Below are 26005 nucleotides of genomic sequence, written 5' to 3' on the forward strand. Positions count from 1 at the left end.
CTAAATAAATAGTTATCACATAAGTAAATAATATTATTTTAAAATAAACAATTTTAATAACATATTATAAAAATATATTATTTTATAAATATTAAAAATTATATATAAAATTGAATATCATTAAAAAAATATTTTGTTTTGAATATTATGTAGACCTACAAAGCTTCCTTCCTTAAGGTGTTTGAACCAATCTTTCGTCGAAGGATTCATTATTTTTTTAGAATTCTCCTTATCTTTATCTCTGATTAGACGATTCAACTTGTCCATTACATTACATTTGAGATGATAGGTCGTAACAAGTTTGTGTTTCACTCTATATTTTACTAATAACTCTTCAAATAACATATTATAAAAATGAGTTCGTTCATAATTCTTGAGGAGTTCAAAATTTAGTGAAAATGTTTATGATAAAATTAGGTTTTCACTTTCTCATCTTTGGTATGTGATGCCGTAAACTTTATCTACTTGGAAACATAATCAACAACAACTCAAATATATAGATTTCAAAAATGACCGAAGAAAAGATCCCATAAAATATATGTCCCAAACATCAAATGGTTCAATTTCCAAAATACTTGTTAATGGCATTTCTTATTTCATGAAAATATTTTTAATTCTTTGACATCTATCACAAGTTTTTAATAAAAGTGTGGTCATGTTTGAATAGAGTAACCCAAAGTGTAATACCTTACCTGCAACCGTCTTCCTTCAAAATATACACAATATGGTGAAGAGTGACAAAATGATAAGAACTAATGAATCTTCTTCTCAACCATACATTTCTTCAATAATTTGTCAATACACTTCTTTACAAAATAGGTTTTTAGAAATTCTTTGATAAATTGAAGAATATTTTCCTTTTCTATAAATTGAATTTTTGGGGAACATAACCATTGAAAAAAAATTTGACTATATATGCATACCAAGGTTTTATGACATAACATCGCTAGCAGCTATTCATTTGGAAATTCCTCTCTAATGCTTAGGATGTTTTGACTTTGCACTTCATACGATAGTCGTGACAAATGATCTACCACTTAATTTTTTACTCATTTTTTATCTCTAATATTCAAACCAAACTTTTGATGTAATAACATCCATCATATTATCTTATGCTTCACACCCTTTTTATAATAAGGCGTTTGATGGAAGAATACTTTGTATACATCATTACTTTGGTGCCCACCAAATAGGTGTGGAACCTTGTTTTTCAGGTGATATGCTTTTTAACAAGGACAGCTATTTTATTTTTGATAATGACAACCTTTGTCTAATGATGACAAATCAAGCATATGCGGTTAAAGATGCAACCCAAATAATTTAGGGTTTGTTGGACTTGACTATCTGATGATGGCAACCTAATGGAAACTAACTCAAGTAAAATCAAGCATGTGTGTATAAAAGAAAAGTATATGACAAAGTCTTGAAATGTAAAGAAAGCCCTAAGTAGCCTGGGTGAAATCTATGTAATGCATAAGGGTTTTTTCGTAAAAGTACAAGGATTACACACAAAAAAAACATTTCTTAAACTATTTTTTCTTAAAAGAGCCACCTTGAAAAATATCTTGTAGTTGTGTCAAATGAGTTGGAAGTTGTTTGAAGTGATATAGGCAAGTTTTTATCTTGGCCAATCGATTGACACCTTATCCTAATCGATTGGGAGATTTCAAAAATGTGCCTTAATTAATTAGGGCAACATCTTAATGATTGGCAACAACTAGATATCTTCCCTTTCCATTTTTAACTTGGTAATCGATTATGAAGGAGAAAACCAATCGATTGACACATCTTTCCAATTGATTGTCATGTCATAAAAAGCCTTTAAAATGATTTCCTTTTCAAGACAACCTATAGCCTATAAATAGAGGTCCCTTCCCCCATTTCAAATCAACCAGAACCGATTTTCATTTCATGCTTCTCTCTCTCTAAAACTTTTTTTTCACTTTCTCTCACTAAGTCTTTAGTTGTAGTATTGTGACTGAGAAAGGAACTTTTACGACTGAAAAAGTTCTTTTGCGATTGAGAAGTTGTATTTCTGGAAGGGTAGTATTGTAATTTCACCAAGGGACTTTTGTTTATACCTTGGTTCAACATTTTAGGAATCATTTGGGTTAGAAGCTAAACTCGTAAAAGCTTTGGTTTAGGGATGTTGTGATCAAACCCTTGTTTAGGTTCAAAAGCCCATCCTATGATAAAAGCTTTAATAGTTTCTTGGTTAACTCGTGATAAAACCAAGTTAAGGTTAAAGATTAGTGAGGTATTAAAAGCTTACTAAGGTTCGTGATTATCTCGGTGTTAGAATATCTTAGGTTATTTGTTATTCTGTGATAAAACCAGGGTTTAAGATTCTTGAGCTCATCCTGGTGATAAAAGTTTACAAGTTTTTTTTAGAAGCTTGAACACTAACCACTCCAAGATTCTCGTGCAAATAAGACTAACGCTTCAATATGCCATGTAGAAAGGAGACTAACCGCTTCAATCCGTTGTTAGGAAGGAAGGCTCATTATTTCACTCGTTGTTTACTATTTGGTTGGAAGTCAACCATAAACTTCATTTTTCCTTGTATAAGGAGGGTTCGTGAGTATAACCTACTAAAAGCTCTCAAGATCAATTCTTGGGGACATGACTAAGTCATTTCTTGACTGAACCTATATAATTCTTGGTGTTCCCTTCTTCCCTCATCTCTTTAAATTTATGCAATTCATATTATGCCAATTTATTTTCCGCTTCTTGATTATTAAATTTTTTTAAAACTCTGAATCTAAACCAAAAAGTTTTTTAAAACCATGTTTTTTGGAACCACACAATTCACCCACACCCCCCCTCTTGTGTGGGAAGTCAGATGTTCAACAATAAGATATGAATTTGTCAAATGAAAATACAATAGCCAATATTCCTTTCTCATAGGTGGTATAATTCATATGGGGATTAATCAGAAGTAGATAAAATGAAACACCTTATCATATTTATGTCCTAACACAAACCATATAGAAAAGTCACTTGCATCACACGTTAATTCAAATGGATTTGACCAATCACAAGAAATAATGATATCAATTGGAATTAAAGCCTTTTTTAAGAGTTTCAAAATCTTTCACACATTAATCAATGAAGTTGAATGTCACATTATGATGCAATAGCTAGAATGGGGGTTTCGTAACATGACCCAAAAAAATTATAATCCCTTTAACATTCATTGGAGGTGGTAGTTTTTCTATTATATTCATTTTTTCTTAATCAACATTCAAGCCTTTCTTTGAAACTATATAGCCTAACAATATACCTTCATTCACCATAAAATGAAAATTTCCCTAAACTATAAAATGAAAATTTCTCTCTCTCTCTCTCTCTCTATCTCTCTCTCTCTCTCTCTCTCTCTCTCTCTCTCTCTCCTCTCTCTCTCTCTCTCTCTCTCTCTCTCTCTCTCTCTCTCTCTCTCTCTCTCTCTCTCTCTCTCTCTCTCTCTCTCTCTCTCTCTCTCTCTCTCTCTCTCTCTCTCTCTCTCTCTCTCTCTCTCTCTCTCTCTCTCTCTCTCTCTCTCTCTCTCTCTCTCTCTCTCTCAAAGAGTTTTACTAAACTGTAAGCTAACTAATACTATGTTATAAAAACTGATGTCAAATGAATTGGTCAAGCTCCCTATTTATAGAATTTCTAAAGGTGGTCCAATTCTTCGAGCGAGCAATAATTTTCCCGTCAAATCTTACTTTTGGGCTTTCTTAGCTTTGAAATCGTCTCAATTGCATTAACTTTGCCCCTTTGGATTCAACTGCTTTAGTTCTTAACCCTTTGGCTTTGTCTCAAATTCACTAGTCGGACTTGAATTCGCCTAATAAATTGGTCTTGGTTTTCTGCCACGCCTTTTGTTTCTTATTCATTAATCAAACCTAAATTTTCCCGATGAATTTGACATGACTTTGGATTCTAGATCTCTGGTCAGATGATCTTGCCTGGCTTAACATTTGATTCTTTTAACTTTTGTTTTCCATCTTCCAATATAAAAAGGTATAAAATAGGATCAATGTGTATTTATCGAAACGATTCTTAATTTAGCATAAATCAGGGGTTTTCAGCATTACTTCATGTCTAAGTAAGCTAATAAGTGTGAAATTGATGATGTAAAATTGGTATATTACACACTTATCAATTTTCCCCAAACTTAGCATTTTGTTTGTCCTTAGACAAAAATAAGACACTCATTCAAACATGGTTTCATCAGTACGTGCATACACAATTCAAGGTTTTGATTAAACATGTTTTCAGTAACCTACATAGCTTTGCCAATAGCTAGATTCAAGAGAAGCACAATAGTATTCAGAATAAATCATGCCTATAAATAAATTGGTATAAAAAAGATAAAACTAAAGGTTCTGCTATTTTGAAAACCAGACATTCATTCATGCCTCACAATGTTTATCTCAAAATGGTGACTATTTTTCTCTTACCATACACGTGCATTTTTTTTCCAGCCAGATTGGTTATCATTATATTAAAGCAAACAAGTTATTAAACTATAGAATAATAAGGTCTTTCTTATGTTATATTGTGGTTGAGCTCAAAATAAATCTTTATTTGTCTTAGATTCAAATAGTCATTAGATTCAAGAGAGCAAGCATTTGTCATTTGTCACACATTCTCTCTTCTTTTTCTTTTCATTCCTCTTTAGAATGATTAAAACTAAATTTGTATATTTGATCTGTTGAGATATAAGATATAATCGAAGTTGTGTGTGGCACAAGCCCAAAGTCAATTAGGGTTTAGGATTTTTTACTTAGTAGTCAAGTAACTTTGTATATAAATACATACATATGTAAATCAATTTGTATCATAATCATTCTTCAATAATAGAACTCTTATTTTCATATTCCCCCTCTCTCTCTCTCTCTATCTATCTCCTCACAAAATTGCCTCATGCACTAATAAATTGGTATATAGAGCTTGAGTTAGATTCTTGATCGTGTTTTCAAGAATCACACATCAGTGATCGTGCTTCTGGGATGATGGGTTGTTAATCTCCTTTTCTATAAAGATGAATGACACCAACGACATTCCGAATTCTCTTCCACTTCTTGACGACAAAAATTGGATCCGGTGGAGGAAACAAATGCAATCCTTGTTTAGCTTTCATGAAACCCAAGAAATGGTTACTAATTGCGTCCCTAAGCTTGCTAATAATGCAATTGATGCTCAGAGAGTCGCGCACAATGAGGCGAAGAAGAAAGATTGCAAAGCCGCATATTACATTCAATCAGCGGTAGTTTTAGTGAATTTCGACAAGATCTCTCATGCTGAATCAGCGAAGGAGGCATGAGATGTTCTTTTCAAGTACTACGAAGGAGGTGAGAAAGTCAAAGTCGTCAAATTGCAGACTTTGCAACGACAATATGAATTGTTGCAGATGGGAGAAAATGAAAAGATTGTAGGCTATTAGTCGAAGGTGAAAAATCTCGTCCATCTCATAAAGGGTTGTGGTGAAACCCTAACTGGTAAGATGATACTTGAGAAGGTAATGCGTATATTGACCTCTCATTTTGATCATGGTATCGTAGCTATTTGAGAATTCAATAATCTCACATGGCCAAGAATTGTTGGTAGAATAAAGACAAGGGATCGACAAAAGGTAAGAAGGAAGGAGCGATCCTTGCATGCCAAGATTTAGATGACTCTGAAGATATGATGGTTATAACTACAGTTGCAGATGACCATGTCGAATCCAAGATCAGGTTCCTCGACTCGGGTTGCTCGAATCATATGACTGGTTGAAAGTGTGGTTAGCAGATTTTGACTCGTCGAAGAAGAGAAAGTTCAAACTTGTTGATAATAGCTCGTTGCAGGCAGAAGGTACTAGCAACATAGTTTTTCAAAAGATCAACGGAGAAAAAGCTATGATCAAAGATATACTCTATGTACCTAGAATGAAGTGCAACCTGCTAAGTGTTGGACAATAGATCGGAAAAGTTTTCTCATTAATTATGAAAGATGGAGCCTTAAAATTGTTTGACACCTAAAATGATTTGGCCTTAAAATATCCTTTGTCGAAGAACAGAACATCTAAGGTCGTGATTCGTTCGACTGAAGTATAATGTCTAAAAACTATTGTTGACCACAAGCATAATTGACTGTGGCATTTGAGGTTTGAACATTTGAACTTTCAATCACTCAATTAACCTATTACTCAAGATATGGTAATTGGTATACCAAGTATGGATATCCCCGACAAACTCTATGAAGGTTGTATAGTCGGAAAGCAATCAAAAAAGTCTTTCATTTCGACTATGTCAATGAGATCGCCCGACATACTCGAAGTTGTACATTCAGATGTATGTGGCCTTTTTGAAGAGCATGCCATTGATGGAAACATGTATTTTGTTTTATTTTTCGATGAGTTTAGTCAAAAGTCATGTATCCATTTGATCAAGCGAATGGACGAAGTATTCGAAATCTTCAAGAGATTCAAGATGCTTGTCGAAAACCATAGTGAGAAGAAGATCAAAGTTTTGCAAACAGATGGAGGTGGAAAATACACATCCAGGATATTTGAAGAGTTTTGTGTAAAACAAGGTATTGATCATGAGGTAACTGCTCTTTACATGCCTTAACATAATGGAATAGTAGAAATAAGAAATAGAACCATATTGGACATGGCGAGATGCATGTTGAAGCAGAAGAATTTGACAAAATCCTTATGGGGTGAAGTTGTTTCCGTTATTGTTTATATTTTGAATAGGTGCCATACCAAGAAGCTGAAGCACAAGGTTCCCGAAGAAGTTTAAAATGGCAAACAACCATCAGTGAGTCATCTGAAGGTGCATGACTCTATTTGTTACAAGCATGTTCCTGATGCTAGAAGAAGGAAGCTTGATGACAAGAGTGAACCTATGATTCTAGTAGGATATCATAAAACTGGTACATACAGGCTATTCAATCCAATTAATTAAAATATCATGATGGGTCGAGATATCATGATTGATGAAAATTCTTCCTGTGATTGGAATAATGATCAAATTGACAAGCCTTTGATGAGCTATTATTTCGACGAAGAAAGTAATGATGTCGAAGTAGAAGATATTTTTGATATTCGAGTTGAAGTCGAAGCAATTGCTGACATGACCGACACAGTCGAAGTCGAAGATGGTGTAGCTAGTACTAGTCAACGACCTCAAATAACTAGATCTCTCCCAACAAGACTTCAAGACTATAAAGTGACGGGTGATGATGAAGTCACACCAGATGGAGAATTGGTTCATTTCTCCTTACTTGCAGGTGCTGAACCAATCAACTATAGGGAAACCTTAAACGATAAAAGGTGGAAGTCAACTATGGTCGAAGAGTTACAAGCAATTGAAAGAAACAACACATGGGAGTTAGTCGAATTTCCAACACATATAAAAATTATCAAAGTCAAGTGGGTGTTTAAGTTGAAGCACAAAAACTATAAACTAATTTGATATATAAGCTCCAGTTACAAGATTGGAGACTATTCAATTAGTATTAGCCTTGGTATGCAAGCAAGGTTGGTCGACATTTTACTTAGATATGAAATCAACATTTTTAAATGGTCCCTTAGACGAAGAAGTATATACACACAACCTTCTGGGTTGTGATTAAGGAGGAAGCAAGGAAAGTGTATAAGTTGCATAAAGCGCTCTATAGCCTTAAGCAGGCACCTAAGGCATGGAACAAGAAGATCGACTCAAACTTAGTTGAATTGTGATTCATCAAATGCAAATCTGAGTATGGTGTCTATGTTCAGGTTGTGGCACAAGATATAACAATCATATGCTTATATGTTGATGACTTGTTAGTAACTAGAAGTAGCTTGGAGAACTTGTCGAAGTTCAAATAGATGATGAAGAAGGAATTTGAAATGTCAGGTTTGGGAAACTTGTCTTGTTTCCTAGGCATGGAATTTAAAATGTCGAAGCAAGGTATTTTGCTACATCAAAGAAAGTATGTCAAAGAGATACTCAAGAGATTACAGATGGATGATTCGGCTCCTGCATCTTCACCAGTCGAACCAAACTTGAAGTTGGAGAAACATAGAAAGGAAGACAAAGTCGGTGCAACTTTGTTCAAACAAAATGTCGGATCTCAGAGATATATGTGCAACAGTCAACCTGATAGAGGTTTCTCAGTCAGGTTAATGAGAAGATACATGAGTGAACCAATGGTGCCACACGTGAAGGCTGCAAGAAGAATCCTGAGATACTTAAAAGGATCGATAAACTATGAAATTCTATTTCGACGAGACTCTGAAAACAAAGAGGCTATAGTTACTTTCTATTCAGATGCTGATTGGTGTGGAGATAAGGAAGATCAAAGAAGCATAATTAGTTATTTCTTTCAAGTATTTGGTGCCCTAATCTCACGGTGCTCGAGAAAGCAACATGTGGTGGCATTGTCATCGTGTGAGGATGAATATGAAGCAGGATCCTATGTTGCGTGTCAAGCAATTTGAATCAGATATGTGCTTGAAGAAATTGAGGTCGAAGTGAAGAAACCTCTGGTGTTGCATATCGACAACAAGTCAACCATAAATCTTGCGAAGAATCCAGTTTTACATGGAAGGAGTAAGCATATCGAAGCTAAATTTCATTTCCTTAGGGAGAGGTAAATCGATGTGAACTTGAAGTGAGACATTGCTCAAGTGAAGCACAGTTGGCTGACATTTTCACCAAAGGATTGAAGATCGACTGATTCCTGAATTTGGGAAAGAAATTAGGAATAATTTAGATTGACTATGATTAGCATATGTTCGACAACTTGGATTATATGAGGTATGTTGAGATATAAGATATAATCCAAGTTGTGTATGGCCCAACCCAAAGTCAATTAAGGTTTGTTATTTAGTTTCTTACTTAGTAGTCAAGTAACTTTGTATATAAATACATACATATGTAAATCAGTTTGTATCACAATCATTCTTCAATAATAGAATCCTTATTTTTATATTCTCTTTTTTTCTCCACACAAAAGTGTCTCACGTATTAACATGATCGAATAATATAAACAAATTTCTTATGTTCTCACGTATTATTTTTTTTATTTTTTTGGGTCATTTGTCTAATTTGTCATTAATTTTATTCTACCTATCAACTTCTTTGATATGATTGTAATCTAAACAATCGACAAACTTCAAATATTAAATTATATATATTTTTTCAAGAACTTGTGTTTGTTTAATACACATGTCAAAAAGGCAATTCATTTGACATAAAATATAAATAAAAACCATATGTAAAAAAGTTAATACAAGTAACTAAAAAGAAATATATATATATATGTATTTAATTTTATTTTAAAAGTATAGTAGTTACAGTCTAATAATTTGTGTGTGTAAATATTTTAGATAAAAATTTATCTTCAAATCTAAATCACCATATTTTTGTATTTCTATAAAATATATTTAAAAATAGAGGATTTCTGTAAAACAAAATACATTCTTCTTTAACAAAAAAAATCAAAATGTATTTTTTTGTTTTGTTTTGTATAAATGCCACATTAAGAATGTTATTTAAACATTTAAAAACAAACGAATTAGGCCAGCAAAGCATCGGGAATGTTGAACGGGTTAAACTGTAAGTGAAAACAAGGTTCATTGAACCTGGACACACTCAATTACAATCTATTTACAATATTTATAACCACATCTCAACACCACACACTCAAACCCAAAATCACAAAGCTTCTTCTTTCCACCGCATCTCTATTATCTCCAAACCTAGAACTTAATTCCCCTTCAAATTCATGAGTATTTTCACCTCGTCAATGATGGCAGTGATCGGCACCGGCGGGAAAAAACAGATTAAAAATGCGGTGCCGGAGCCGGAGTTGAAAAAGAGAAACGAAGAGCTTGAGAAGGAGTTAAAGGAAAGCAAGGAGAGAGAAGAGCAAATGAAACGGCAGTTACAGAGCGCTTGGGAGAGGCTGCGCGTGGCGGAGGAAGCCGAGGAGAGACTCTGCTCGCAGCTCGGAGAGCTAGAAGCGGAAGCCGTTTATCAAGCGCGTGACTATCACGATCGCATTGTTTCTCTGATGGAGCAGCTCTCACGCGCGCAGAGCCTCCTGCACGAGGTGATTCCTTCATCTTCCACCTAATAACGGCTTCATGAAAATGAAAATGAAGCTTGTAATAGATTTTGTATATGCGGCGGCTACCATGTAATAGCTATTGTTATTATTTATGTAAATGTAAATGAGCCTTGAAAATTGATGATTCATATTAGCGTGGATCCGATCTCTGTTCTTTTGAGTAGCATTTCGTTGTTTGATGATTGGTAAATTTCATATTAGTTATTATTAGTTTGATTAAATTATGTTAGGTTGATGATATGATTAAATTCATATATTTTTTTTATAATTGTGTCTAAATATTTTAATATTGGATTGTGTCCAAGTAAATATTGTTGGTGAGAATATTCTCCTCTTGCGTGTGGAAGGTGTCTACTGTCTTTTACTCGATGAATGAAATTAGAGGAAAAGAATGTGGGACCATCACCGTTCATCTCAGCACCATATATAGATTCGACACGAAGTAATGTGTGGCTGTGTGCGTAAAGTTGAGTATTTACATTTTTTAATTATTGAGCAATGGAAGGCGACATTTGGTGTACTGTTCTAGACAGTAGAAGCCACGATGAGAAAAGCGTGGTCAGGAAGCATTTGCAAATTGCTTTATTTTTTATTTTTTTAATACACCTATATATTATTAGAATATCTTGTGAAAATACTAAACCAAAACACAATTTATCACTACATCTAAGGGATGCTTTAGGAGTGTGTCTTTCTTAATTTGGAGATGTATATAGGAAATCTATCCCTAAATTCATTTTCGTAACACTGTGAAATAGAAGAAAAAAAAGTAGAAAAGCAAAAAGTTGTATTTAGACAACAAAATTTTCATTCATAACATAAAATCAATATTGTATAGGTGATGTCAACATAAAATCAAACTTTACATTTCAATATTCATGTGGACGCTTTAACATCTTTACAATATCTTTGATCGATTATGAGATTATGAAATCGTCGTTTCCAACTTGATCAGAACTGTTGTTTCAAAAAGGAAAAACATTATTTCACATAGCCCTTACATCTGCATCCGTCTTGATCTCATAGTTGTTGAACTCAATCTTACCTTTGTTGTTAATTGACGGTGAAAGTTACTCAAACTTCACAATTTTTCGATTATCTCTGTAAGGTAGGAGATTATACACTTCGTATTGCAGATATGCAAAAGAGGTGTACTCATTGATCTTAAACTTTCGTCCTGGTGTCGTGCTAGAGAAGAAGACATTTGCGGCATATCATATGATGTTTATTTGTGACATTTGAGATATTTTTTGTTTGTATGAAATAAAAAACAAGAGTCTAGATTCAGAGATACATTTCCGGTACCATCCTATTATCTTATTCCAGAGATACATCTATGGAACCTCTCCTGAAGCAGACATAAAATAAAACTTGTGTGTTTTGTTTGGCAAATGAACAAATATTTTGACAAACATAAAAAATGTATTCAAATATTTGAAATTGTATATATTACACTTCATTAATATTAATACACAATTATTACATACACTTAATTGATGATGAAAAACTAAAACGAATCGAAAGATTTGTGTCCGGCTAAATCTATAAGTATGAGTGATACTCCCTTTGACTTTTGTGAATTTGATTCTCTTTCAATGTTGCTCAATTTCTCGAACTCTTGCATCCTTTCCACAAATTGGTTCGCCCAAGTCTCAGTTTTTATTGTTGAATGAACTGTCCATTCCACTGATGCAAGTGGTATAGAGCACCCCAGTTTCAAATAAACTCTAACAAAGTTCCATGATTTTGAAAGTCACCCAATACACATAATACAATCATTTGGATTTTGAGGTGGGGCAGTGCACAATGAGAAAAAGGTTTCTAAAAAATTGTATCTTATAAGATCAATACATACTCTATCATACACACTTGTTATGAGATGACCCATTTCAGGAAAGCGCATCTATTTTTCCTCCAGTGTCGGTCCACTAATGCAAGGAACAAGAGACTCATAAATTGCATCAAAGTTTTCATTCTTTTCGTAAAGTTGTGTGTATGATTCTTTATGGATCTTCAACTCATGGATAAGTTAATGGTGGACAAATGTGTGATTATCTTATCCTTTATCGAGTAAACCTGAAACAACTCGATAACCGGAATTGTCGTCACCCTTAACATTGGTGATCCGTTCAATGTATTTGTTCATAAAAACCAGTATCTCATCAATGAATGAAATTTTTGGTGGAGGCGGTGAAAGAGGTGGTTTTCTAATATGAGCTCGTTTAAAAACACTTTTTTTGAGATTTTGGAGTTGACGAGTCTGGAAAAACTTTGTCAAAAAGTTCAAAATACAAAGGAGATTGAATTGTTGAATTGTCACTCAATGTAGGCTTGAGCTTCTTCGAAGCACCTTTAGTTTTTACCAGTTGAGAGAATGGTTTCAAGTCAGTGGTTTCCGGATAAGCAGTCTTCCTCAATTGTTCTTTGATGTAGAGTTTCATATTATCATCGGCTTTCCATTAGGTAAATATAGAGATATTTGATTTACCGTCTTTCATGGCACCATCATCATCAAACTTAAGCCTTTTCCAGTGACTATAAACTTCATACATTCTTAACGAGCTACCAAGTCTCACCTTCTTTGCTATAAGACAAGCACATGGAAGACCATAGGTTTTCACAATTGTGCAACCACACTTTACACTATTGGAGCCTACATTATCAACTCGTTTAGCTTCGTGAAAAATATAATTCAAACATGCTCGAGATATGTTGCCGACCAATTGAGAATAAAGGTTGTTGTCTTTATATTTGTGTTCCAAAACTGTGATGCTCCGACCAAATGATGTATGTATCACATTATGTTGGTTCTGGATCATTTGGTTCATATAGTCTCCATCTCTACACATATCGCCCTTACTATTTCCCAACCAATTCTTCAGTGTAACATGGGCAGACTCAACTCGGTTTGTTGTTGTATTCCCAAGGTGTCTAACCTGACCGGTCCATGCACAAATGATTTTCTCCTTCACCTGGTCCAGAATTGTGTTTTCAACATATTTCAACAAATTTGGATATTTCTCGCACATCTTCCTAAAATGTATAACGGAATTGGCATATAACACTTTAGCAGAAGAATTTACTATAATATTTCATACATCCATTATTTTTTCCACTATCACATTCGCCTTCACCATTTTTTCATCTTCTGCCTTTATCTATTTCATCCCTATCGCGGGTTTAACCTAAGTTCTCACATTTTTGTTATATGGTACCTACAAAGTAATGCATAAGATGTAGGAAATACATTTGCAACCGAATTCATCAAAGCGATATTACAGTTGATAACAATTACTTTAGGCATCTCTTTTTGGTCCTTCAACATTTCCCGACACACCTCTAAGCCCAAGTAACATTCTCCTTTTTTTCGCTCTCTAGAAATGCAAACCCGACAGAATAGGTCTTCTTAATAGAGGTAACACCAACCATCTCTAATAATGGAAGTATGTATTTGTTGGTCTTGTATATTGAATCAATGATGAGCACAATAGGAAACGTGTTAAACAACTTGATGGAATCAGGATAATTCAAAAATATATCTCTAACGGTTACTCCATCCCCGCGTATTCGGTACCTGGAAGCATAACTGTTATCATCCACAAGTTTCAATAGTTGTTGCATTTCAATTCAATCCCCTCTTAGCGCCTTGTTATTTTGGTACTAAATATTGTACACTTGCTTTATATTTGAGATATTTTCGGGTCTTTTACATTTCAAAGTTGTAAGTATGTTTTTAGGTTGAACCAAATTCAATGTCATGTCTGAAATGCATTCATTCTCTTCCAGCATGAGGCGACACACAATTGGATGACCGACTATTTTTTCACACAAGTCATGGTTATGCAAACCACATATGACATTAAATCTCCATTTCTTATTTGCCAACATATAACCATGCAACTTAAAGGGACACTCACATTTTCTTGAACTAGTGTTATTTCGTTTAAAATTCCGGAGATGAGGTATATATTTCCCACTTCTTTCGTATGACATTGTCACAAATGCACCTCTTCTATTTGAACCATTACCAAACCTTCTGATTACCACACCAAATCCCAGTTTGAAGGTCTTCGTACAAATCCATTAAAGCATGTGATCACGAAATTCAAACTATTCCTCATTTTTAAATTGGTTACCAACATCTACCATGTAACACCCCGATGAAATTAAGATAATTGTTTAAATTAAGTTAATATTTTATTTATTAATTTAATTAAATAATTAGAAAATTATTGGATTATTAATATTATTATTGGGATAATATTATTGGGTTTTATTATTTGAGTATATAAGTTGGAATAATAAAAAGTCCTAATTTTGGGAAAAAGGGTTTTCACGTGAAAAGGAACAGAGAAGCGGCTGAAAGTGGAAAAAGGCAAAGAGGCAGAGCAAGAGAAGAGGAAAAGCTTGAGGCTAACGGAAGTGCCGGATTAACTCAGGTAAGGGGGGTTTATCATCGATTAACGGGTATTATGGGATAGTATGTGATGGATAGTGAGAAACCATTGAAATTGCCTCTGATCGAATGATATATGTGATGAACTTGTGACTTATTGATGAACGAATTTGGGTGATGATTGATGAGAAATTCGTAGGAATTAGAGGTAGAAAGGTTAACAATTTGTGAAATCGAAAATGTATGATTCGTGTTAGATGTTATGTGTAATATTATGTGAAATTTGGACTGTGGGAGGGTAAATTGGATAGATCTCGTAGCAGAGAAAGCCATTGCAGATCTGAGAGTTCTGGTTTCTGGTCATACGCGTATGGCACTAGTCAATACGCGTATGAGATGGCTGGTACGCGTATGGCACTCGGCAATACGCGTATGGATGAGGAAGATGATGTTTTGAACGTGTTTTGGTCTCTGTTGGTACGCGTATGGGAATGTGATACGCGTAGCATACGCGTATGGGCGTGGGCATTACGCGTATGGATTTGGTCAGGCGTGGGCAATACGCGTATGGGCACAGGCAATACGCATATGGGCAGAATTGTGATTTTCTGTGCTGTTGTTGTGCAGTTTTTGGTTGTTTAGGCTGAGGGATGTACTTAGCTGATGTATGATGTAGCAGGGATCATTTCCCGTTGTTTTGAGTAGTATAGGTATTAGTAGAATATGCTAATACTGTATCTGATTATGTGGCATGATGTGATATGCTTTTGTGATAAAATGTATTAATGATGTGTGATGATAAGCATGATGCTGTGAATGTATCAGTTATGTATGCATTTGTGAATAGACTGTTTTATGGCTTAGAGTGTGAGCTTATGTCTATTCTTGAATTGTTTGCTGTTGTTGTTGCATTGCTAGGTGATTAGCATGCTTATTCTAGCCTTTGGGGCTGTAGCTAATTCCCATGGTGAGGAATTAGTGAGTGAACCATGGTGGGTTTGTTGTTGATGTTTGCATGCTAGATGATTAGTGTGCATAGTCTAGCCTTCGGGGTTGTAGCTAATTCCCATGGTGAGGAATTGGTGAGTGAGTCATTAGATCTCAAATGAGTGGGACTAGTGAGCTTAGTAGCCGTATCTGGATTTGATCGGTGAGCTTGAACTATATGTTCGAGAATAGTCGGTACCGCATGTGTGGAGTCTCATTTCATAATGAATGTATGGCATATAATATGAATGGATGTATTCCAGTATTATATGTGTGTTATGTGTTGTGTTGTTGATGTTGAGTATGGTTGAGATTATACATATGCTATATGTTACTGTTGAATATGATGTTTGAACAGATATTGCCGTTGCTGAGTGCGTAGTCTGATTAGGGTGAATTGATGTGTTATTTACTTAGCATTACATGTTGTTCTATAATGCTTATTATATTGATTGAGGAACTCACCCTTACATCTATGTTTCAGGTAACGCGCAGTGAGTTGAGTAGAAGCTAGTGCTATGGAGTCTAGTGTCGTCCTTAGTGGGTCATGCTCTGGTAGATGTAACATCGGGAGGGAATGTTTGACTATGTTTTAATTTAGTTGTTGACTCAACTTTACATGTAATGTAGTACATGATTTGGATGTCGATGTTTTGTACCCGCTGCGAATTATGCAAAAGAGTCTTATTTTGATTTAATAAATGAGCATGACAGGATATTTTGATAATTGTTGTGAAATGATTGTGTGACACCCTTCGGGGCATAATTACTCTGATTGATATGTTATTATTTTAATTAAATATTTTGGGGTATTTAGAAGGGTGTTACATTAGTGGTATCAGAGCATAGTCGGTCGAGTCGAGTCGTAATTATTCTGTTTCCCCTATACGGTATAGGTGTTGTGTAACCTATCAGTACTCATTGTTTTAGTTTGTTTGGGTTTTCAGAATAGAGATGGCTGGAAGAGGTAGAGATGATGCTGCAATTGCTGAGGCTCTGGGTATGCTAGCTGGAGTACTTGGAGGAAATCCGAATGTTGTGGGAATGGGAGCTGCTCGTCAACTGAGTGAGTTCCAGAAGAACAATCCTCCAATGTTTAAGGGAGCATACGATCCAGATGGCGCTCAGAAGTGGTTGAAGGAGATCGAGAGAATCTTCCGAGTAACTGAGTGTGCCGATAACCAGAAGGTCAGGTTCGGTACGCATATGCTGTCAGAGGAAGCTGATGATTGGTGGGTTGCTACCCGCACTGAGTTGGAATCTGCTGGAAATGCTGAGATCACTTGGGCTGTGTTCAGAGAGAGATTTCTGAGGAAGTACTTTCCAGAGGATGTCAGAGGAAAGAAAGAAATAGAATTCTTGGAATTGAAGCAGGGTAACCGGTCTGTTACTGAGTATGCTGCTAAGTTCACAGAGCTGTCAAAGTATTATACTCCCTATAGTGAGGCTACTGGGGAATTTTCCAAATGTGTGAAGTTTGAGAACGGGTTGCGTCCCGAGATCAAGCAGGCGATTGGATATCAGCGGATCAGGGTGTTTTCTGATTTGGTTGACTGTTGCAGGATTTTCGAGCAGGATTCCAAGGCTAGAGCAGAGAGCTATCAGCAAAGGGTTGATAGGAAAGGTAAGAATCAGATTGATCGTGGAAAACCGTATGCAGCTGGCAAAGGTTTCCAGCGGCAGAGTGGGATGAAGAGGCCTAGTGGGGGAGACTCTAGTGCCCCTGTTAAGTGTTATAGATGTGGTCGGGCTGGACATCGTGTTCATGAGTGTACCAGTGCTGAGATGAAGTGTTTCAAGTGTGGAAAAGGTGGTCATTTGGCTGCAGAGTGTCGGTTGAAGACTGTGACTTGTTTCAACTGTGGAGAAGTGGGTCATATCAGTCCACAGTGTCCTAAGCCGAAGAAAGAGAATCAGTCAGGAGGCAAGGTCTTTGCTTTATCGGGTTCTGAGACTTCTGCAGATGATCGTTTGATCCGAGGTACGTGTTATATTAATGGCTTTCCTCTTGTAGCTATTATTGACACAGGTGCTACTCATTCCTTTATATCTTTGGATTGTGCTGTGAAACTTAAGTTAGAGATATCTAAGATGCTTGGAAGTATGGTGATTGATACTCCTGCGAAGGGTTCAGTGACTACTACTTCAGTTTGTTTGAGTTGTCCTTTGAGTATTTTTGGTAGAGACTTTGGGATAGACCTTGTGTGTCTTCCACTAGTACAGGTTGATGTTATTCTGGGTATGAACTGGTTGGTGTTTAACCGAGTCTATATCAACTGTTTTGAGAAGACTGTGATTTTTCCTGAGATTGAGGAAGGAAAGGATTTGTTTCTATCAGCGAGGCAGGTGAATGAGGAAGTGGCAGATGGGGCAGAGCTGTTTATGCTATTAGCGACTTTGGAGGCTAAAGATAAACTGGCGATTGGTGATCTAGCCGTGGTGTGTGATTTTCCTGATGTGTTTCCGGAAGAGGTGAATGAATTGCCGCCAGAGCGTGAAGTTGAGTTCTCGATTGATTTGGTACCTGGTACTAGACCGATATCGATGGCTCCGTACCGTATGTCTGCTGTTGAGTTAGCTGAATTAAAGAGTCAGCTGGAAGATCTGTTGGATAAGAAATTTATTCGTCCGAGTGTGTCACCGTGGGGTGCACCAGTGTTGTTGGTTAAGAAGAAAGAAGGTACTATGAGGTTGTGTGTGGACTACAGGCAACTGAACAAAGTGACGATCAAGAATCGGTATCCTTTGCCGAGGATTGATGATTTGATGGATCAATTGGTTGGTGCGAGTGTGTTCAGCAAAATAGATTTGAGATCTGGGTATCATCAGATACGTGTGAAAACTGAAGATATTCAGAAGACTGCTTTCAGAACAAGGTATGGACATTATGAGTATTCTGTAATGCCTTTTGGTGTGACTAATGCGCCTGGAGTATTTATGGAGTATATGAATAGGATTTTCCATCCGTACCTAGACAAGTTTGTGGTAGTGTTTATTGATGACATTTTGGTGTATTCGAAATCTGAAGAAGAGCATGCTGAGCATTTGAGAGTGGTTTTGGGAATTCTACGAGAAAAGAAGTTATTTGCTAAACTGTCTAAATGTGAATTTTGGTTAGAAGAGGTTAGTTTTCTTGGTCATGTGATTTCAAGAGGTGGTGTTGCTGTTGATCCTTCTAAGATAGAAGCGGTATCTAAGTGGGAGGCTCCGAAGTCTGTTGCTGAGATTCGAAGTTTTCTTGGTTTGGCTGGTTATTATAGGAAGTTCATTGAGGGATTTTCTAAGTTGGCGTTACCGTTGACGATGTTGACTAGAAAGGGGCAAGCGTTTGTTTGGGATTCGAAATGTGAAGAAGGTCTCCAAGAGTTAAAGAGAAGGTTGACTACTGCTCCTATCCTGATATTACCGAGTTCGTCGGAACTATTCGAGGTTTATTGTGATGCTTCATTGTTGGGTTTAGGTGGTGTGTTGATGCAGAATAAGCAGGTTATAGCTTATGCTTCGAGACAGCTAAGGGTTCATGAGAGGAACTATCCGACGCACGATTTAGAGTTGGCAGCTGTGGTGTTTGTTCTGAAGTTGTGGAGGCACTATTTGTATGGGTCAAGATTTGAGGTTTTCAGTGACCATAAGAGTTTAAAGTATTTGTTTGATCAGAAAGAGCTGAATATGAGACAGAGGAGATGGTTAGAATTTCTGAAGGATTATGACTTTGGTTTGAATTACCATCCGGGTAAAGCAAATGTAGTGGCTGATGCATTGAGTAGGAAATCATTGCATATGTCTATGTTAATGGTTAGGGAATTGGATTTGATTGAGCAGTTTAGAGACTTGAGTTTGGTGTGTGAGAGTACTCACAATAGTGTTAAATTGGGGATGTTGAAGTTAACGAATGGTATTTTGGATGAGATCAGAGAGGGTCAGAAATCCGATATGCTTTTGGTTGATAAGCTGACTCTAGTGAATCAAGGTCAAGGTGGTGAATTCAGAGTTGATGAGAATGGTGTTTTGAGATTTGGTAATCGGGTGTGCATTCCGGATGTTACTGAGCTTAAGAAAAGCATTCTTGAAGAAGGACATCGTAGTGGTTTGAGTATTCATCCTGGAGCTACGAAGATGTATCATGATTTGAAAAAGTTATTTTGGTGGCCGGGAATGAAGAAAGAAATTGCGAGTTTTGTTTATTCCTGTTTGACTTGTCAGAAGTCAAAGATTGAGCATCAGAAGCCGTCTGGGCTAATGCAACCGTTGGCTATTCCAGAGTGGAAGTGGGATAGTATCAGTATGGATTTTGTTTCTGGTTTGCCGAGGACAAGCAAGAATTTTGAGGCTATATGGGTAATTGTTGATAGATTGACGAAGTCGGCTCATTTCATTCCGATCAGAATGGATTATCCGTTAGAGAGATTAGCCGAGTTGTATATTGAGAAGATTGTAAGTTTACACGGTATTCCGTCGAGTATTGTTTCGGACAGAGATCCTAGATTTACATCGAAATTTTGGGAAGGTTTGCAGAGAGCTTTGGGAACTAAGCTGAGATTGAGTTCTGCATATCATCCGCAGACTGATGGTCAGACTGAGAGGACGATTCAGTCATTAGAGGATCTTTTGAGAGCTTGTGTTTTGGAAAAGGGAGGTGCTTGGGATTGTTATTTACCTTTGATTGAGTTTACCTACAACAATAGTTTTCATTCGAGCATTGGTATGGCACCGTTTGAAGCCTTGTATGGTAGGAGATGTCGGACACCTTTATGTTGGTATGAGTCCGGTGAGAGTGCTGTGGTTGGACCGGAGATTGTTCAACAAACTACGGAAAAGATTAAGATGATTCAGGAGAAAATGAGAATTGCTCAGAGTCGTCAGAAGAGTTATCATGATAAGAGGAGGAAGTCACTTGATTTCCAAGAGGGAGATCATGTGTTTCTTCGTGTTACTCCGATAACTGGTGTTGGTCGAGCTTTGAAGTCGAAGAAGTTGACACCTCGATTTATTGGTCCTTATCAGATTTTGGAGAGGATAGGAGAGGTAGCCTATCGTATCGCTTTAACGCCATCGCTTGCGAATTTGCATGAGGTTTTTCATGTGTCTCAGTTGAGGAGGTACATTCATGATCCGTCGCATGTAGTCCAAATAGATGATGTACAGGTGAGAGATAACCTGACTGTGGAAACATCACCTATGAGGATCGAGGATCGAGAATTGAAGCAGTTGCGGGGTAAAGAGATTGCCTTGGTGAAGGTAGCTTGGGGAGGACCAGCAGGTGGCAATGTGACTTGGGAACTTGAGAGCCAGATGAAGGAGTCTTATCCTGAGTTGTTCGCTTAAGGTATGTTTTCGAGGACGAAAACTCTTTTAGTGGGGGAGAGTTGTAACACCCCGATGAAATTAAGATAATTGTTTAAATTAAGTTAATATTTTATTTATTAATTTAATTAAATAATTAGAAAATTATTGGATTATTAATATTATTATTGGGATAATATTATTGGGTTTTATTATTTGAGTATATAAGTTGGAATAATAAAAAGTCCTAATTTTGGGAAAAAGGGTTTTCACGTGAAAAGGAACAGAGAAGCGGCTGAAAGTGGAAAAAGGCAAAGAGGCAGAGCAAGAGAAGAGGAAAAGCTTGAGGCTAACGGAAGTGCCGGATTAACTCAGGTAAGGGGGGTTTATCATCGATTAACGGGTATTATGGGATAGTATGTGATGGGTAGTGAGAAACCATTGAAATTGCCTCTGATCGAATGATATATGTGATGAACTTGTGACTTATTGATGAACGAATTTGGGTGATGATTGATGAGAAATTCGTAGGAATTAGAGGTAGAAAGGTTAACAATTTGTGAAATCGAAAATGTATGATTCGTGTTAGATGTTATGTGTAATATTATGTGAAATTTGGACTGTGGGAGGGTAAATTGGATAGATCTCGTAGCAGAGAAAGCCATTGCAGATCTGAGAGTTCTGGTTTCTGGTCATACGCGTATGGCACTAGGCAATACGCGTATGAGATGGCTGGTACGCGTATGGCACTAGGCAATACGCGTATGGATGAGGAAGATGATGTTTTGAACGTGTTTTGGTCTCTGTTGGTACGCGTATGGGAATGTGATACGCGTAGCATACGCGTATGGGCGTGGGCATTACGCGTATGGATTTGGTCAGGCGTGGGCAATACGCGTATGGGCACAGGCAATACGCATATGGGCAGAATTGTGATTTTCTGTGCTGTTGTTGTGCAGTTTTTGGTTGTTTAGGCTGAGGGATGTACTTAGCTGATGTATGATGTAGCAGGGATCATTTCCCGTTGTTTTGAGTAGTATAGGTATTAGTAGAATATGCTAATACTGTATCTGATTATGTGGCATGATGTGATATGCTTTTGTGATAAAATGTATTAATGATGTGTGATGATAAGCATGATGCTGTGAATGTATCAGTTATGTATGCATTTGTGAATAGACTGTTTTATGGCTTAGAGTGTGAGCTTATGTCTATTCTTGAATTGTTGCTGTTGTTGTTGCATTGCTAGGTGATTAGCATGCTTATTCTAGCCTTTGGGGCTGTAGCTAATTCCCATGGTGAGGAATTAGTGAGTGAACCATGGTGGGTTTGTTGTTGATGTTTGCATGCTAGATGATTAGTGTGCATAGTCTAGCCTTCGGGGCTGTAGCTAATTCCCATGGTGAGGAATTGGTGAGTGAGTCATTAGATCTCAAATGAGTGGGACTAGTGACCTTAGTAGCCGTATCTGGATTTGATCGGTGAGCTTGAACTATATGTTCGAGAATAGTCGGTACCGCATGTGTGGAGTCTCATTTCATAATGAATGTATGGCATATAATATGAATGGATGTATTCCAGTATTATATGTGTGTTATGTGTTGTGTTGTTGATGTTGAGTATGGTTGAGATTATACATATGCTATATGTTACTGTTGAATATGATGTTTGAACAGATATTGTCGTTGCTGAGTGCGTAGTCTGATTAGGGTGAATTGATGTGTTATTTACTTAGCATTACATGTTGTTCTATAATGCTTATTATATTGATTGAGGAACTCACCCTTACATCTATGTTTCAGGTAACGCGCAGTGAGTTGAGTAGAAGCTAGTGCTATGGAGTCTAGTGTCGTCCTTAGTGGGTCATGCTCTGGTAGATGTAACATCGGGAGGGAATGTTTGACTATGTTTTAATTTAGTTGTTGACTCAACTTTACATGTAATGTAGTACATGATTTGGATGTCGATGTTTTGTACCCGCTGCGAATTATGCAAAAGAGTCTTATTTTGATTTAATAAATGAGCATGACAGGATATTTTGATAATTGTTGTGAAATGATTGTGTGACACCCTTCGGGGCATAATTACTCTGATTGATATGTTATTATTTTAATTAAATATTTTGGGGTATTTAGAAGGGTGTTACATACCACATTTACAACAATACCTTTGGAATCTGGAGATACAACATGTTTGGGGAAAACATCAGGGTGCACCATATATAACAAAAATAGTTACAATAAAATACTCAATAAGTGATAGTACTGTAAACAGAGCTGAAAAATGAGAACACAAAGATATCGAAGAAGCATTTCCAGACGAGTACATACAGAATCCCGAGATGTATCTCTGGAGTAAATGCATATTTTTCAAACTATAAACAAGATTAATTTAAGCAATGAGGCTTGAAATATATGATTCTTACCTGGAATTCCAGCTTCTTTTGCTCCATTTGATGTGATGAAACACAAGAATAAAGATTTGGAGTGAAAATGTGGATTGAGAATGAAAGGGTTTTTAGTAAGGGTTTGGAGTGGAAAATAAGTATGGATATGTGATCATGCAGGTGAGTGTTTTATCAACTTATTCCAAAAATACATCTCCAAAAATATCTGACATGTAAAGGTGACAGAATTTTCAAAATCTCGCCCCAAACCTCCGTAGATGCATCTTCGGGCAATCCACTAGGCTACTAAAATATCAATATATTTGTTGAAAATACCCGGAGATGCATCTCCGAAATAATTTTTTATTTTAATCTGGGGTGACACTCGTTTGGTGCGTCATAAAAGTGGTTCATGGTGCGTCCAGAGATGTATCTCTGAAATCTGAGCATTTTTGGTTTTTTCATAGGGTGTTTTTCCATCCCATAGGGTGGGATAAGAAATTCTCTATTTTTTGTGTGTCAAACATAGATGAAAGGGGGGCTTGAAGCTCATAAGAAAAAGGAAAGAGATGAATATTAAAGCATACGAATTAGTGTTTTAAAAATAGGACCGGTCATCAAACCGATGAGGATACTAGGTCATTAGTTCATTGGTCGAACCACTGAGTAAATGGTCAAACCGTATGACTAAATCAGATAACTCGGTTGGATAAACTGATATTTATAAAAAAAACTATATTATTATTAAATTGATCGAACCGGATAACTTCATCTCTAAAAAAATCATAACACCTACAAAATTTCAAAATTTCAAAATATCATGATTTTATAAATTCATTCTTTAAATTTAAATTCTAAACATAGTCATCACACACAACAAAATCCAAATCCAAATTAGTTTTAAACAAAGTTTAATGCATCATAAATTGAATAGCAAAATAATTGACAGTGTGTAGCGGGAAATTCATGACCATCAAGCTATTGACAAACTAGAGATCAAATAACAAGAGTCGCCACAACACTTTTATTGTTTCCAAGGGAAAAGGGAAAAAGTACGAACAAAACCCAACAGTAAGAAGTTTTCAAATCAAAACTAATAAAATGTCAGAGATTACAGGTAAGGGGGTTTGTTACACAGAGGGAAGGTGTTAGCACCCAAAGTGTCCTAGGTACTCCTAGGGAGCCCTTTTTGTGTGCATATGTACTTGACATAAAGTGATGTTTACAAACAAATAGAATGAGGGGATGAGAAAAGAATTCATTAATTATATTTTTTGTGTTTGACAAAACCTTTGGTCTTGTGCCTACGTACCAACATAAAAATGAGGGATCAAAACCTCGTAGTTCGTGATACAAATTTCAAAGTGGATGCATTACTTTTAACAAAAATTAAGTTTGAAAGGCACAAAGGCCTAAAAATGGTTTGAATGAGTTAGTTCTTTTTGGCTTTTTGAAAGTTTAAGTCAAGTATAGTTAAGTATATTTACAAGTTTGATTTAAGAAAAGAAGTTTGAAAATGCAATGGCATAAGGCCAAAGTTTCTATCTATTTTTTTGTTGCAAAAATGGTCAAAGTTTAGAACAAAAGTAGTTCACACAAAGAAGATTTTGAAAAATGGAGGGAGAGATTTTGAAATTAAAGAAACGGGAAGAAGATGAAGAGACTATCCTATGTACAAAATTAAAAGTTTAGAGTTGAAAAGATCTGACCAAATGGGTAGCAATCCAATAGACAAGAATGTCAATAGAAACCCAGAATTCTCTTGGACTTTTAGAATCAAGCAACACATAAATGCAAAATTATATTATCTTGAAGAGCAAGGCATCAAATAAAGATGACCACATCCAAGCTTATCCATTCCATGATCTTCTCCAAAATAGCCCATGTAACAAATGAATTTCACAAGTCACAGGTTCAAAATAACATCTTCACAATGTTCATGTTGCGGATAAATTTAGAGAGGTATTCAAAGATGTATCATATGAATTTCAAATTACAAGCATTTGGTTCTTCAACAAGTTGGCATTGGCCAAGTCCTTTAGCATAGGAAGGTTGCCTAAATTCTAAGTCCATTTATCCAAGATCAAGCCAACAGTTCACTCAAAAGTTTTTTAGGTTTTTTGTTATTATTATGTACATTAATGGTCAAAGACCACACAAATAAGCATAGTATACACAAACAAAATATATCACACAATATGGTCCAAATGGACAAAGTAAAAATTGCATTAACATAAACAATTAGAATGATATGAACAATGGCAAATGAAATAAAGTGCTAAAAGTAAATTGCATTAAAGTAAAGGCTTGAAATTAAAAATTAGTAGTTAATTGGTTAGAAGTTAGTATTGTTTTGCTTTTGCTTATCATTTCAAGATATTCTTTGGAGAACACTCAACCCACTTATCACAAGCATGAATCCTTGAACCAAAACATTTTCCAAAGGAAGGAAAGCAGGCCAACTTTCCACACAATACCATGAAAGAGGGGAGACTTACAATCTCACTAACTAGAATGCTTATGCCTTTTATGTCACAAATTTAGCACTATGTTAAGCAATCGTAATTGGACTTATATAGAAGTTACAACTATTTGAGGTCGGACAATATAATTTTGGTGTTAATGTATGTTAGAGACATAGTATAATGGACCATGCTCATGAAACATACCACACACAAAAAGAAAATGCAAAATGTGTGACCTAATCTCATCCATACTCATGTCAATTTTTCAATCAACTAGCATTAGGACTTTGAGATGTCATAAGCCAAATGGAATGAATGAATGAAGAAAGGGAATAAGATGAAGTGAGAGAGGAATGGATCAAAACACAAATTGGTCAAAGGAGGACTTTTACCAAATTA

At 36.0% G+C, this 26005-nt stretch overlaps 3 protein-coding genes across 3 annotated transcripts; 2 read left to right on the plus strand and 1 right to left on the minus strand.

Moving 5' to 3' along the window:
* Positions 1-7912: 7912 nt before the first annotated feature.
* LOC127079495 (secreted RxLR effector protein 161-like) lies at positions 7913-8455 on the plus strand. Its single transcript, XM_051019878.1, has one exon. The coding sequence runs from the start codon at positions 7913-7915 to the stop codon at positions 8453-8455; it is 543 nt and encodes a 180-aa protein (XP_050875835.1).
* Positions 8456-9523: 1068 nt separating this feature from the next.
* On the plus strand, positions 9524-10217 carry LOC127081013 (protein RESPONSE TO LOW SULFUR 3). Its single transcript, XM_051021303.1, has one exon. It carries the CDS (start codon positions 9745-9747, stop codon positions 10093-10095), a length of 351 nt encoding a protein of 116 aa, XP_050877260.1. The 5' UTR covers positions 9524-9744; the 3' UTR covers positions 10096-10217.
* Positions 10218-12548: 2331 nt separating this feature from the next.
* Positions 12549-13710, minus strand: LOC127079496 (uncharacterized). Its single transcript, XM_051019880.1, has 2 exons — positions 13478-13710; positions 12549-13122 (listed from the first exon to the last, which is right to left on the minus strand). The coding sequence occupies exons 1-2, from the start codon at positions 13708-13710 to the stop codon at positions 12549-12551; spliced, it is 807 nt and encodes a 268-aa protein (XP_050875837.1).
* Positions 13711-26005: the final 12295 nt, after the last annotated feature.

The sequence above is a fragment of the Lathyrus oleraceus genome, chromosome 5, assembly GCF_024323335.1.
Source record: "Lathyrus oleraceus cultivar Zhongwan6 chromosome 5, CAAS_Psat_ZW6_1.0, whole genome shotgun sequence".
Taxonomy (NCBI): Eukaryota; Viridiplantae; Streptophyta; class Magnoliopsida; order Fabales; family Fabaceae; genus Lathyrus; species Lathyrus oleraceus.